A 13,142-nucleotide genomic window follows, 5' to 3' on the forward strand; every position below is an offset into this window, starting at 1 on the left:
AGAACATCCACCGCGGCCTCTCGAATGCCTCCTCCGCCTATTCCATCACCGGCCACTCGGATATCTCAGATGATCTCCCCATTCCCGGCGTGGCGCCGGGCAACGCGCAGTATTACGACGACGCGACGTATTATGCCGCGGATGGGGGCCAGCATGGCGGGCCGTTTGTAGATAATCCGTATGGTGGCGGCCCGCCTGTCATTCGGGATGTGCAGGCGAGGCGGAATACCAGGATCGAGAATCCGTCTGTGTTTCCGCAGCAGGGGAATGCGGGAATATCGCAGAATTTTTAGTTTTTTTTTTTTTTTTTTTTTTTTTTCATTTACTCGATGTCGTGATTATTCTTCTGGGGGGGATGCTCTGTAATTTTTAGTTTTTATTTTTATTATTATATATTCCTCATTTATCTATTGCTCTATTGTTTTTTTTATAATGTCTGCTTCTGCCGCTTCCTCTAATACTCCCTGTTTTTTTTTTTTTTTTTTTTTTTTTTTTTTGTTTGCTGCCTTTCCAATTTCCACCGCCAATTTAGATGGAACCACATTTAATGGATTTGTCAAGTTTTCAAGTCTTGATTTTTTGTTTGTCCTGTTGACCTTTCTTTACCCCCTCATATCATATCATCCACACACATTCAACATTTATGCACTGCTCTCCTTATAATTACAGAGGTGCGAAATCCCTTCCGCCTGACCGACCAGAAAATTACAAGAGATAAAGGCAAGAAAGAAGAAAGATGATAAACCGAATGGATGGTTGCGGGTTCATGTCAATCCTCAAGTCTTCTCCTCGAGCCTCTGGTATCTATTCCATGGTTTGCTCATTGTCATTGACAGACCCTCTACTCTCGATTCTTGATCTTGCAATGGACGGATATCTCTCTTTCCCCCCCTTTTTCTCAAAGTTGTGTATATCCTTGTTCACGCTTTCTTTTACTATTCCCCTTGTCTGCACCTTGCATTATATATATATATACGCATGTCCATAGTCAGAAATCCATCTTTTGCCTACTTGACACACTCGCTGCTTTCATCGTGGCTGATCACCAAAAGTACTCCCTTTCGTTCCGACTTTGATGTCTCCCATCACTCTGTCGCTATCAATCCATCAACCATCCTCCTCCCATTTCTCTCTTAACCCTAATTCAAAACCATGCTCTCGATTCCTTTCCCCCCCCTCCCCCTCCCCTCTTCTTTTTTTTTCGAAATTCTGGTCAGGTATATATCGTATAGCGCAGTTTCAGTTTCACAGCTTAATACAATATAATATAACGCAACATACACCGTCCCTCACTCTGAAAAAGCCGAAAAGGCCCATCAGGAAAAATCTCACCCCATCCCACCCTCCCACCCTCTCTCGCATGCATTGCCGTACAAAGAGGAACTAATAACTAGATGGGGAACAACCGCAGCTGAGGGTGAAGCCAGGTAAGACCGCTTTACGTATCCTGCTGGCCCCGCATCGCCTAGCTAGCTAACCTGCACGAGAAGTACGAGAGAAATATATATATATATATGTATGTATGTATGTAGAGGAGAAGGTAGTGCCCCCGAAACAGGCGCGGTGCGGCGCGGCGCTTCTCCTAGGGAAAGAAAACATGAAGCCAGTCCTGCCATGGCGGTGTGCCCGGTGCAGGGTTGATTTCTAATATTTGGATGGGATGTCTTTTTGTTTATATTGCTCTAACATTAGTTAACTATAACTGTGAAGAAGGTAGCTAGGGTTGCTGGATGGTATATAGTGTATATATGTTGTTCACAGCAAGCTGGGCATGCAGGGAGGTAGATGGATAGATTTATCTTCTCTTCTCGGTTTGGTTATGTTTCCATGCAGCTTTTCATTCTGGGGTTATTTTTTAATTCTTTTTTTAAAAGTGTTAACAGTCCAGCGCCTGCTGTGCATAGGCAGAGAGAAGATGAGAACGTCAGCTACATGAGCTTATGTGATCATGTGGATGAAAGAGAATGCGAGGAAGCAATATAAAATATAAATAGATTTCATCCACATTACAAAGTTTTGCTCTTCCGTACTCAAAGGAACAGGAAAAGAGAAAGGTTATGAATAGATATGTAGATGTGTAAGCTTACAATAGATGATCACTCACACACACACACACACACACACACACACACACACACAACCAATCTACATGGACTAAAAGACCCAAAAAAAGAAAAGAATAACCACACCCAGCTCAAATTAGAAACCAACAGCAATTAAAATAGAAGAAAAAATAGAGAAAAATCTCAAAATAAACCACAAAACTAACATCTTCCTTTCATCTCCCACGTCGGCCGCAACCCAGACCTAATATCCTCCTTCGTCCCCACCGTCTCCGCCGGCAGCCGACTAAGCCTATACGCGCCCGTGCGTATATTATACGACACCGTCGGCGAGAGGCCACCGGTGCGGTTGCTGCGGATGCTGCCCGAGTCGCTGGCGGTGTCGCCTGCGTTTCGGAAACGGGCCGGCGGCGCGAAGTCGAGAGCGGTATAGGTGCCAGATTTGCGGAGGGCATGGCTAAAAAATTGATAGATAAGTGGTTTGTTTGGGCTTTATACATATATATACATGTATATAGAAGGAAAGGGTATCTTGTTTTATTTTTTATTTTTTATTTAGTTTAACTTATTATACGTACGGGCTAGGCATGGCAGCAAGATCATCATACGACGACGCAAGCGGCATATGCGCCGGAATCACACGCACGAACGGCCGCAGACCACCCAGCGGCGTCTCGGAGCGACCCTGCCTACGTTCCTTCGAATTGGGTGCCGGTGCAAAATCGATCGGCAGGACCATAGAGTTATCCTTGAGCTTGTGCGGGGTGGGCAGCTCGTGCAGAGGAGCTGGCGGCGCCGCGGGTTTGCGCCGCATTACGGGTGGCCGGTTGGATATGGACGAGAATGCGCGTGGGCCCGGGTCGCCGCCGGACACTGATGAGAAGGATCTGTGGGTCGGGCCAAAGCCGAAGGCGGAGGAGGCGCCGTGTTGACGCGGGGGGTACGGGTGGGGGTGGAAGTTGGGTGGCGGGGTCATGGCACGGCGTCCGATGAGTTGTGCGAACGGAGGTGGTCCTGGTGGGTAGAACTCGCCGTGATAGCTGCCATCGTACGGATCACTGGCATACGGGTTCAAAGCTGGGTCGTACACCCTGTCTTCGCGATAGTCCTCTGGACCATAGTCCTCGTAATATTCCCCATTCGGTGCGGGTTTGGTATCGTCAAAGTACTCCTTGTAAAAGGATCGGATGCGGCTGGCCCGTTGCTCTGGGTTGTCGGATGGGTCTTCTGGTGGCAGCGGGCGGATGCCAATAGTAAGACGACGGGTATCGAACTGGTACCCTTGGTCGTCTGGGAGACCATACATGGTAGATAAACGGTATTTGCGGTCTGCTGGCTGGGGTGTGCTTGATTCTGGTGCAGGTTCCACGTTCAGCTGGGGAAGAACGAAGGTGGACTTTCGTTGTTCATCTCCATAGTCACTTCGATCATCATCATCATATGATGGAAGAGAGATGCGAGGTGCTGCTTGGGCCTGCGACTGCGAGTTGGATGGTACCAAGTTATTGTCAGCTTCCGGGATAGCCATCGAAGGTGATGGAGGGGTACAGGAACTGTCTGTATTTAATGAATTACCAGTATGCTGTGGTACGACATGTGTAGGAGGCGATTGGCTACGATGCGGGTTCTTTGGAGTACTGCCCCGTTGGATACGAGCACCCAGGTAGTCGTTGCTTTCCCGGAGGTCGCTTGCACTTTTGTGATCGTGGGGAGGGAGACTGTTGCTTGGATTAGATGCGCGCGGCGGGGATGGAACGGCTGATCGACCAGAGACCGGTGTTGACTTGGGCGACTCCACTTGGCTCTGATTTGTAGTTGTCCTAACCAGGTGAAGGTGGTCTCCTTTCGGCGGCCCTGTCTCTAGCTGGGATAGAGGAGGCGGAGGGCTGGCCCTGGAGATGCGCTGAACATTTTTAAGGAGATTGACGTTCATGTCATCACCATGGCCACGTCGACTGCTCGCGCCAGTAAAGCTGGAAGAATCGTCTGTGCCATGGTTAAAGTTGTTGCGGAATGACCTTACGGAGCCGTTATCGGTTGGACTGAAAGCTGTCGCGGTGTGGTATTTGTCGTCATTGGTGTGTGATCTCGAGAGGGAGTGAAGCGATTCTCTTGAGCCGTGTAGGGTGGGTGGCAGAAGATACGGACTGGTCATGGTGATGTCCAATGACAGGCCGCGATTATTTCGACAGATGGACTTTTCAGCTTCAGAGGATGTCATTTTCATGCCACCCTTTCGATGCTTTGCGCCCTTTTTTCCGCTGGGGGGCACATCATCCAAGCCAAAATCCAGGGATTTGTGTTTATCGTTGGCGTCCTCATTCCGTAATTTCTTAATATGACGGCGATGCAGAAAGATGAGCACGATAATAGCAACGGTAAGAGGAATGCTATCAAAATCGTGATTAGCGAGAAGAAAATGTTTATTTATTTATATATTTATTTTATCTTTCTTTTAAAATAAAAAGAAAGAAGAAAATAAATGGATTGGGGTAGCATGGGCCAACATACACAGCACCTAGAACGATGGGGAGAGTGGTGCTGCTCGAGCTGACGGATCTCTCGCAAACTCCGGTGGTGTCGTTGGGCCCGCATGACTTTGCGCTTTGGGTAGAAGTGGTGGTGGTCGTGGGGGAATCGGCTCTTTTCAGCACTGCGGCAGGATGGACAGCAACAAAGGGGATGGCGGCCCTTCGATCAACGTGATTGTGACCATGCATAACTTGGATGTATCTCCCTCCCTCTCTCTCTCACAAAAGACGAAGTATAGCTACCAGTAGCTAGACAGTAGTAATACAGGCAGAATGGATAGTGATGATGATGATGATGATTGAAAAAGAGGAGTTCGCCGATGCGACGCAATTGCCTGAATGTCGATGCGCCGAAGTGCTTGTTATTGTGCTTATTAGTTACTTAGTGCTGCTTATCCCATAATCACCGCCAAGCCTCCAAGGGAAATGAGCCAGCCACGCGAAGACGAATAGCAATCGTGTCTGCCGACCAGCAGGATTTCGAGGAAAGGATGAGTCTTCAACGACGACAGCACAACAAACAGCAGGTGATTCGAAGGAAGGATAGCGCTATTAGAAGAATACGATATGATTAGGAGGCCTTTCAAAGGGTTTGGTGGCACGAGAGAAGCCACAGGAATGAGAACTGGGCGACGTAGTAAGGAGTGGAGGGCAGATCAAAGCCAAAGCCAAACAACGAAAAAAAAAAAGGAGTGGCAGCCCCCTCAGATGAGGAGAGGAACAGAATGAGAGACAAGAATGAAGAGAGTGTGTATGTGAGAGAGGGAGTGTGTGAGAGAGGGAGAGAGTGAGTGAGTGAGAAGAGGAGGAGGAGAAGAAGAAGAAGAAGAAGAAGAAGAAGAAGAGAAGAGGCAGAAGAAGAGAAGAGGAGATTTGAGGAGGTGAGGTCTGAATTGCCTGATTGGGCGATCAGCTGGGATGCCCCAAGCAACTACGAGCCTTGGCCACTTTGTACCATCACACCAATTTTGTGCGGGAGACTACCTTGTCAACTACTACTATTCCCTGACTCGTGAAAATACTGCCAATAAACAACAAAAGGTCATGAAACCCTACAGAGATAGAGGGAAGAATTGAGCTCACTATTTCTAAAAAGAAAGAAATAGTATCTGTGAATGAAGAAGTATATCTTTATAATGTACTTTACTTTATTCAATTACTAACTACTTCTTTGTATAAAAACTTGTATAATATCAGAAAATAATATTAAAATAGTTAAATTTTAAATTATTTAAAAATTATTATAAAACTTTATATAACGTAATCAACCACCCAACCCCTGTTTACACCCAACGCCCGCTCAAATCTTCATTTTTCATTCATCTTTAACCACCCACAACATGCACCACGAAGCAGTTATACAAGCCGCGATTGATGATTTGAACGCGCAATCAACGCCTAATTACACTGAGACCGCTAAAAAATATGTAATCAGCTGATATACATTGTCAAGGCGTTATAGAGGCGTTCAAATGTCAAGAAAGGAAGCAAGCTCTATCCACTGCAAAGCTCTCACTGATTCGCAAGAAAAACAGCTCCTTTTTCATATCAATTGATTGGCAGATCACGGTTTCCCTTGTACGCCCCAAATCCTTCATAATCTCATTGTTGAGATTCTAAAAGCACCTATTGGAGTCAACTGGGTGGCTCAGTTCTGCGATTGCCACAAGGATGTGATCAAGTCACTCTACCTGTGAAATATCGACCAAAAATGCAAGATTGCAGACAATTCTGCATACTTCAAGCAATATTTTGATCTTGTAATAGATTTCTTTCTTATACTGCTTTTTTAATTCTCATCTTGCTAATTTATCTTAATTTTTCAACTGCAGGCAAAAATCACAAAATACAACCTTGAACCTGCGAATATCTACAACTTTGATGAGAAAGGATTCCTATTAGGATTCATTCACACCCTCAAACGTATTGTATCGATTAATTCGCTCAAATCGGGCCGTATGATAGGTGCCAGCCAGGATGGCAGTCGAGAATTCATAACACTACTTGCCTCAATTTGCGCAGATGGAACTTCGCTCCCACCTGCTCTCATATATCAAGGGGAATCAAGAGATATGCAAGATACTTGGCTCGAAGATTTTGATAATGAAAAGGATCAGGCCTACTTCGCTGCTTCAGAAAATGGGTGGAGCAATGATGAATATGGGTTAACGTGGTTGAAGAAGATCTTTGAACCTCTTACAAAAAAGAAGGCAGGCCGCGGATATAGACTTCTTATATTGGATGGCCACTCATCCCATGTTAATATGGCATTCATCAATTACGCAGATTGGAATCGAATTCTACTTGCTGTCTTTCCTCCCCATTCTACACACTGATTACAGCCACTAGATGTTGGGATATTTGGACCATTGGGTAAATCATATTCCAAACAACTGAATGAACGAATGAGAACTGGAATGGGATTCATACGCACTACAAAGAGGTCTTTTTGGCAGCTTTTTGACACTGCGTGGAAGGAGGCAGTTACATCTTCAAATATTGTAGCTGCATTTGCTGCTACTGGCCTACATCCATTCGATCCGGAACGCGTTCTTAAAAAGCTTCAAATACGACCTTGCACCCCCCCCCCCCCCCCCCCCCGACGACGCAAGAAATCAACCAAGAACACCTACTTTTATTGTTGGGCTGGGGAAATTGGGGGAGCAAGGCAAGGAACAGCAGCCTCAAAAATCTAATGGTCTCAACTGGGGGATCCGGGCTGGGGAAATCTTGCTCTTGATAAAGAGGTTCCTTTAATAGAGAATCGGCAGCTTCAAAAAGCTCTTAATCAAGAGAGGAGACGTCGCAAGCGTGGCAGGGCAATGGGGTTGCTAGATCCCTTGAATCCATCATTGGCGCAGTTCTTCTCGCCGGCAAAGGTGCAGAGCATCCGCGAGAATTTGGCGGCCTCAGAGGTTGCCAAAAAGGATGAGCAAGCTCGTAAGGAGGATGCAAAGCTGCAACGCACTATTCTTAAGGAACAGAAGGAGGCATATATCATCCAGCAGAGGATGGAGCGGGAGGCAGCTCGCCAGGCCACAAAACAGCAAAAGGAAATGGATAAGGCCGCAAGAGCTGCTCAACAGCAGATTGACAAGGAGCTTAGAGATGAGAAAAAGGCTCAGGAGCAAAAAGAAAAGGAAGAACGAGCTGCCGTACGGCTACAATCACGATTGAATAAGAAGATGATTGAAGAATTCAAAAATCACCCTTCCTAATCGGGAAAGTAGACCCTCGATTTCGCAAAGAGTGGCTAAATCGCGTTTTCAGAGCCCTGCCAGGGTGCCCACGGATCCACTGCCGGAGGGATATGACGATATTGCAATCTCTACTGGTTTAATGACTGCTTGCTCACTGAATCTGCCTCCACCCAAGATTTCATGTTCTGGGCGAGTTATTAAGCCAAACAAATGTTTACTGAATTAGCTATATATTTTTATATGTAATTTTCTATATATATTTTCATCCTATAATATATCATCTTAAAATCTAATTGCGTTGTTGAAATAACGTTGAAAATATTTCATCATATTGATGGCGAAATGGCGGGCGTTGGGTGTAAACGGGCGTTGGGTGGTGGATTACGTTAATTAATAATAAAAGTTATAATTATACTATAATTAGAAAATTATTTAAAATATTTAATTATATATTAAATTTAAATCTATAAAAATTTTAAAATTAATTTAATAATTATTTAAATTGATTTTAATATTTACTTTTTAAGTTTTTTATTATTATTTAAAATTTAATTTAATAAAATATATATAATAATTAAAAAATTTTATTATTTATTTACTAAATAATAATATTAAAAATTTAAAAAATATTTTTTCTTTTTTATATATTTTTTATTTACTGTTTTTACAGCTTTAAATGTTCAGACAGTGAGTGAGCTGAAGATTTAAATGTTCAGAAATGTGAAACATTGAGTCAAAGTAGCAGTACATCTCAGATAAATTGAGTACTCAAATGACATCTATTGCTGATATTGATTAATTACAGAATGAGATGTTTAGAGATCTTTCTTCTTTGTGTGATGTCTTTGTTCTTCTTATTTGTTTGTTGTTTTAATCTTTTTGTGATTCTCAAGAAGTGAGTTAATGTTATCTGATCATCTGTACTGCAATTTATTCATCTCACAACTCTAGCAGCTATGTGTTTTGAGGTGAATATCCCAGAGCTGATCAACAAGTTTTGAAATTGCATTTTGATAGAGTTGGTCAAGGCAATCAACAGCGCCATCATAGGAGATTAGGCGCGACTCAAAAGATTCTTTCAGATTCCTGAAACACGCCTCATAAACGATCAACTGAATCGGTTAGAGGATGGTTCTTGACAATGTCGCGATCTCCCTGCGAAAGTTCCGCCATTTTAACGGCATCACAACAGCGCTATGGCAGAAGTGTGTCTCAGGGCAAAAGCTGTGTTACAACAACAAACAGCAGTGCAGCAGAAATGTCCCCAGAACAAAAGCTGGCTAAAGAAAAGTAGTGGCTGGTAAAAGAAAATCGAAAGGCAATAAAAGATCAAAAATGCAAAAGGGAAGAAATTCAAAAGCTCCGGAAACCAACGAGATGCACAAAATAGCCGCTGGGAGGAGAACCACCGGGTACGGCGCTAAATGCTACAAAGCCTGAAGCTCCCCCAAGGCAACTTTGGAGTGGGACCTATTAGTGAGAATTCTCCATCAGTCGCCCGTTTTGCGCACGATTGCCCTATTCCACGCATGTCGTGCAACGGGACGACCAAGACACGGGAAGAAAATATCTGACATGATGGCAGACTGATGAGGGAAAGCGGGTACAGGACGCACCATGGGCCCACGGTTTTGAGGAACGTGGCCATATGGCGTATTCAGCTCCAGGGCCTGAGACGGACTTACTTTTGGGCTTGCAAATTGTCATTGAAGACCAGCTGGGAGATGCTCTAAAACTGATTTTCAGTACATGTCAATCCAGCGCCAGCCAATTTTCTCGGGAACAGGGGATAATTCCCCTAATATTGACATCCGGCATGACGAGGCCATGATTATTTCCTCGAGAGCTTTCCTTATTCTTAATCATGGTTATGCCATGTTGTATTCTCAAGAACAGCCCACTCATGGCCATCTCTACTCTTGAGGAATATTACTGAACCTGGACGTCTTCACCTAGACCCTTCTTCTATTCTTTCAATCTTATCGGTCAAATAGAATAATTCCCTTTTATATAGAGGGTGTTATATCCATGTCAAGAAGTTATCCCGAGACCCTTTCTAGTTGAGGAGTGCCTGCGAAGGTGACCCTGGTGAAACAACGATCTATAAATCTCTACAGTTGATGTTAAGCTACCCATCAATCATGTAATAGATTTGATCAACAAGAAGAAGGATACGCTTGAAGAGAGGGATATATCACAGGGAGACCCCATCTTTCCTGGGCCGGCGAAGGGACTCTGATTTTGTGCAATTGCTGTGGAGAGCGGGTCTATTGCCGTGATTGAATTGCTGATCAAAAGAGGCGCTGATATGGATCTGCGAGATGTGGAGGGAACTGGGCCACTTTGGACTGGCTTGGAGAAAACCTATGATCATAATATGGTGGTGCGAGAGATCCAGATGTTTCTTTGAGCTCAAACAAAGTACAAGATTTGGTCGAAAAGTTCAACTCCTCCAATCAAGCAGCCAACGTTGAAGGCTCATTGCTCAAATCCACCAATATCTTTGACAACGTCACGCTTTGGCGTCCTTCGGGTTGGGCCATCAATATACCATTCCACAGTTTCAGAACAGCGTGGACAACGGCAAATAGTCGCCACACATCGTCCTTGAAAGGGCGTTAAGCTCGTAAATAAGCTACGGTGAGAGATTACCTGCGATAAACAACGGGAGTCGTACCCTACTTATCCTGGGATCCTTCCGGATATTTACTTGCATATTAACCAACGTCGCCAGAGCTTTTGAGTGCGGGCGGAGTTCTCTCGCCGAAGCCAAGCAAGCTGCAGGTATATCTAGCTAGTGTGCTCCAACGTTCCAGCGAGAGATTTTTTCAAAATCATTCTTCGCAGTTCATTTCAATCTACTAGCTCTTTACATCACCATATTTGGCACTACGCCGTCACAGTTTCTAACCACTCGTTATATGTGAGAGACGGCCCGTTGAGTTGGAATCGCAGCAGAATTTTAGTGTTTGCCAGTACATCAAGCGTCCTTCGAGCATTTCTTTGTCTCAGCAATTATGGATGACGTTACGGTTACACGGGTCCTCTCGTTCGAATGCTTATGCTGAAATTCCAGGCAGCACTTGAAAAAAATCCATCGGCTGTCCTGATATCGATTATCTCTGATTATTGTCAATGATAGCATCGAAAAGCTCGGTTTCACGAGCTTTCTTATGCAGCATAATCAATCTCACAACAGTCGAAAAGCTCAGCAATCAACTTAAGGACGAACCAGAAGTCGACTTGCTGGCTGTGTTCCAAAGAATTATGCTCGCAGTATTAGAACGGCGACTGCTACCCGTGCAGCGCCATCTACAGAGGACGCTGAAAAACAGAGTCCGCCTGAGTTCAGAAGACGCCTTGACCTCCCTGACTCTGCCACAGTTGTATATCCATTGTCTGAGACAGTTTCTGCCCTGCTTGCTAGCTATCTACACCCAGAAGGACCAGATAACAGAGAGCAAGCAATTGTTTCCTCACTCAAACAACTGCTTTGGCACTCGCCCAAGCACTGGGATATTTCCATCAGAGGCGTGGTCGTTGTGCGCAATGAGAGTGTTGTTGCCAAAGTGATTACAGGTGATATCAGTGACACTACGGAATGCACGACCACGCAAAACCTTGCAGAGCGCGCGCCTGACATCCCTGCCCCCAGAACCCACTGCTTAATCAGATTCGGACCCTTTCGCGTTATCTTTATGTCATATATTCCAGACATGACATTGGCACAGGTTTGGCCCAGTCTATCACACAAGGAGAAAGTCTCAATACAACAACAGCTAAATGATATCTTCTGCAGAATAAGGACCCTTCACAAGGACGATGGCAATGAACTTAGAGGTGTCAATGGGGAGGGCGTGAAAGAGTACCGTGTCGATGAATGTGCTCGCTGGAAAGGTATCTCCACAGTCAGAGGGTTTAGTGACCTACAATTCTCAGCATGCCACCACGGCAGCAAGATATATATCAAATTCCTCCGTTCTTTCCTTGCAGATAAGAGTGCTACCGTGCACGGATCTGTGTTTACTCATGGTGATGTAAGAAGGGAGAACATTACAGTGAAGCGGAATCCATTTCAACAACGCCTATGTGGTCACTGGTATTATCGACTGGGAGGATAGCGGCTGTTATCCCGAGTACTATGAATTCACCATCTTGACATGTATACTCTGAGCCTAGTAAAGGAGAATGACTGGTACCTTTAGCTTCCGGAGTGTATTTCACCTTTCCGATTTCCAGTGCGCCGTTGGCTTGTCCATATGGACTTTACAGGGAGAGGATGCAGCCTACAGCCTGCGCTCGTGGACAAGGGATGGAAATATATGGCGTCTGATCTAGCACATCTATTCGAGCGCCTCCAAAAGGCAAAAGGAAACTTCAGGTACGACCACCAGCAGATGCTAGTATCCTGGTCATTCCAAAGGCCAACAGACGTTGAAATCCAGAATGTCAGGAAATGGAACGTCAACATCTGGAAAGCTGTATTTAATCTCATTGACACATCGCACAAACGACCCCGCCGGCGAGTGTCCCCCCTCCCTTTGGCGGCACGCCAGTCAGAGCTGTTGGGCATGGTTGCCCGCGCAGCCGCCCCAACCGTATAGGTGTATTAGTTAGCTAGTGTCAACCAAAGGATGGCAACATGATATAAAGAAAATAAAAATAAAGTAATAAACTCTTATGTAAACTTTAAAGGAATTAAATAACTAGTTACATTGAAATAATATAAATAAATAACTTGATAAAAAATAATTAAAAAATAACAATAAATAATATATATATATATAAAGTATATAAACTCTATTTTTTTACTTAATATTGAAAAAATATATATATTTAACTTATTAATAAAATTTTTCTTTTCTTTTTTAATAAAATTATAGATATTATATTTATTTAATCTTATAAAATATTAAATTTTTATATTTAAGTTTTAAGTATATTATAAAAGAAAAATATTTTTATTTTATTTTATATTATATATATTATTTATTATTTTGAAAAATATTTTAAAAATTACATAATTATTATAAATTATATTTTTTAAACAAGTTTATAAATTAATAAAATAAATAAAATAAATATATTTTTTTAATATTGAAATAAAAAGAAAATTTTTGATTAATTTTATAAAAAAAATAAAAATTATTTTTAAATTATTTATTTATTTATTATTATTATTATTATTATTATTCTTTATTTAATATATATTTAATTATTAATTATAATACTTATATAATTAAAAAGTTATATCTTAAAAAAATAACTTAAAATAATATAATATTTAGAAAATTATCTTTAGAGAATAAATTTTAAGTTTAAATAATCTTAATATTTTGATATATAAT

General features: G+C 43.0%; 4 protein-coding genes across 4 annotated transcripts in view; 3 read left to right on the forward strand and 1 right to left on the reverse strand.

Moving 5' to 3' along the window:
• PADG_05170 (uncharacterized protein) overlaps positions 1-293 on the forward strand; it is a gene marked incomplete at both ends in the record, with an annotated part of 1,490 nt that extends 1,197 nt beyond the window's left edge. Inside the window, one exon of the mRNA XM_010762321.1 lies at positions 70-293. Coding sequence (XP_010760623.1) covers positions 70-293 — 224 coding nt within the window. The remainder of the gene's footprint in view (positions 1-69) is intronic.
• Positions 294-2,264: 1,971 nt separating this feature from the next.
• Positions 2,265-4,783, reverse strand: PADG_05171 (uncharacterized protein; the record flags this gene model as incomplete). Its single annotated transcript, XM_010762322.1, has 3 exons — positions 2,265-2,520; positions 2,642-4,453; positions 4,575-4,783. The coding sequence occupies 3 exons, from the start codon at positions 4,781-4,783 to the stop codon at positions 2,265-2,267; spliced, it is 2,277 nt and encodes a 758-aa protein (XP_010760624.1).
• Positions 4,784-10,811: 6,028 nt separating this feature from the next.
• On the forward strand, positions 10,812-11,915 carry PADG_11889 (uncharacterized protein; the record flags this gene model as incomplete). The annotated part of the gene is made up of 2 exons (XM_010762810.1): positions 10,812-10,843; positions 11,030-11,915. 2 exons carry the CDS (start codon positions 10,812-10,814, stop codon positions 11,913-11,915), a joined length of 918 nt encoding a protein of 305 aa, XP_010761112.1.
• Positions 11,916-12,053: 138 nt separating this feature from the next.
• Positions 12,054-12,398, forward strand: PADG_11890 (uncharacterized protein; the record flags this gene model as incomplete). The annotated part of the gene is made up of 1 exon (XM_010762811.1): positions 12,054-12,398. The coding sequence occupies one exon, from the start codon at positions 12,054-12,056 to the stop codon at positions 12,396-12,398; it is 345 nt and encodes a 114-aa protein (XP_010761113.1).
• Between the last annotated feature and the right edge of the window lie 744 nt (positions 12,399-13,142).

Source organism: Paracoccidioides brasiliensis (genome assembly GCF_000150735.1).
Source record: "Paracoccidioides brasiliensis Pb18 unplaced genomic scaffold supercont2.6, whole genome shotgun sequence".
Taxonomy (NCBI): Eukaryota; Fungi; Ascomycota; class Eurotiomycetes; order Onygenales; family Ajellomycetaceae; genus Paracoccidioides; species Paracoccidioides brasiliensis.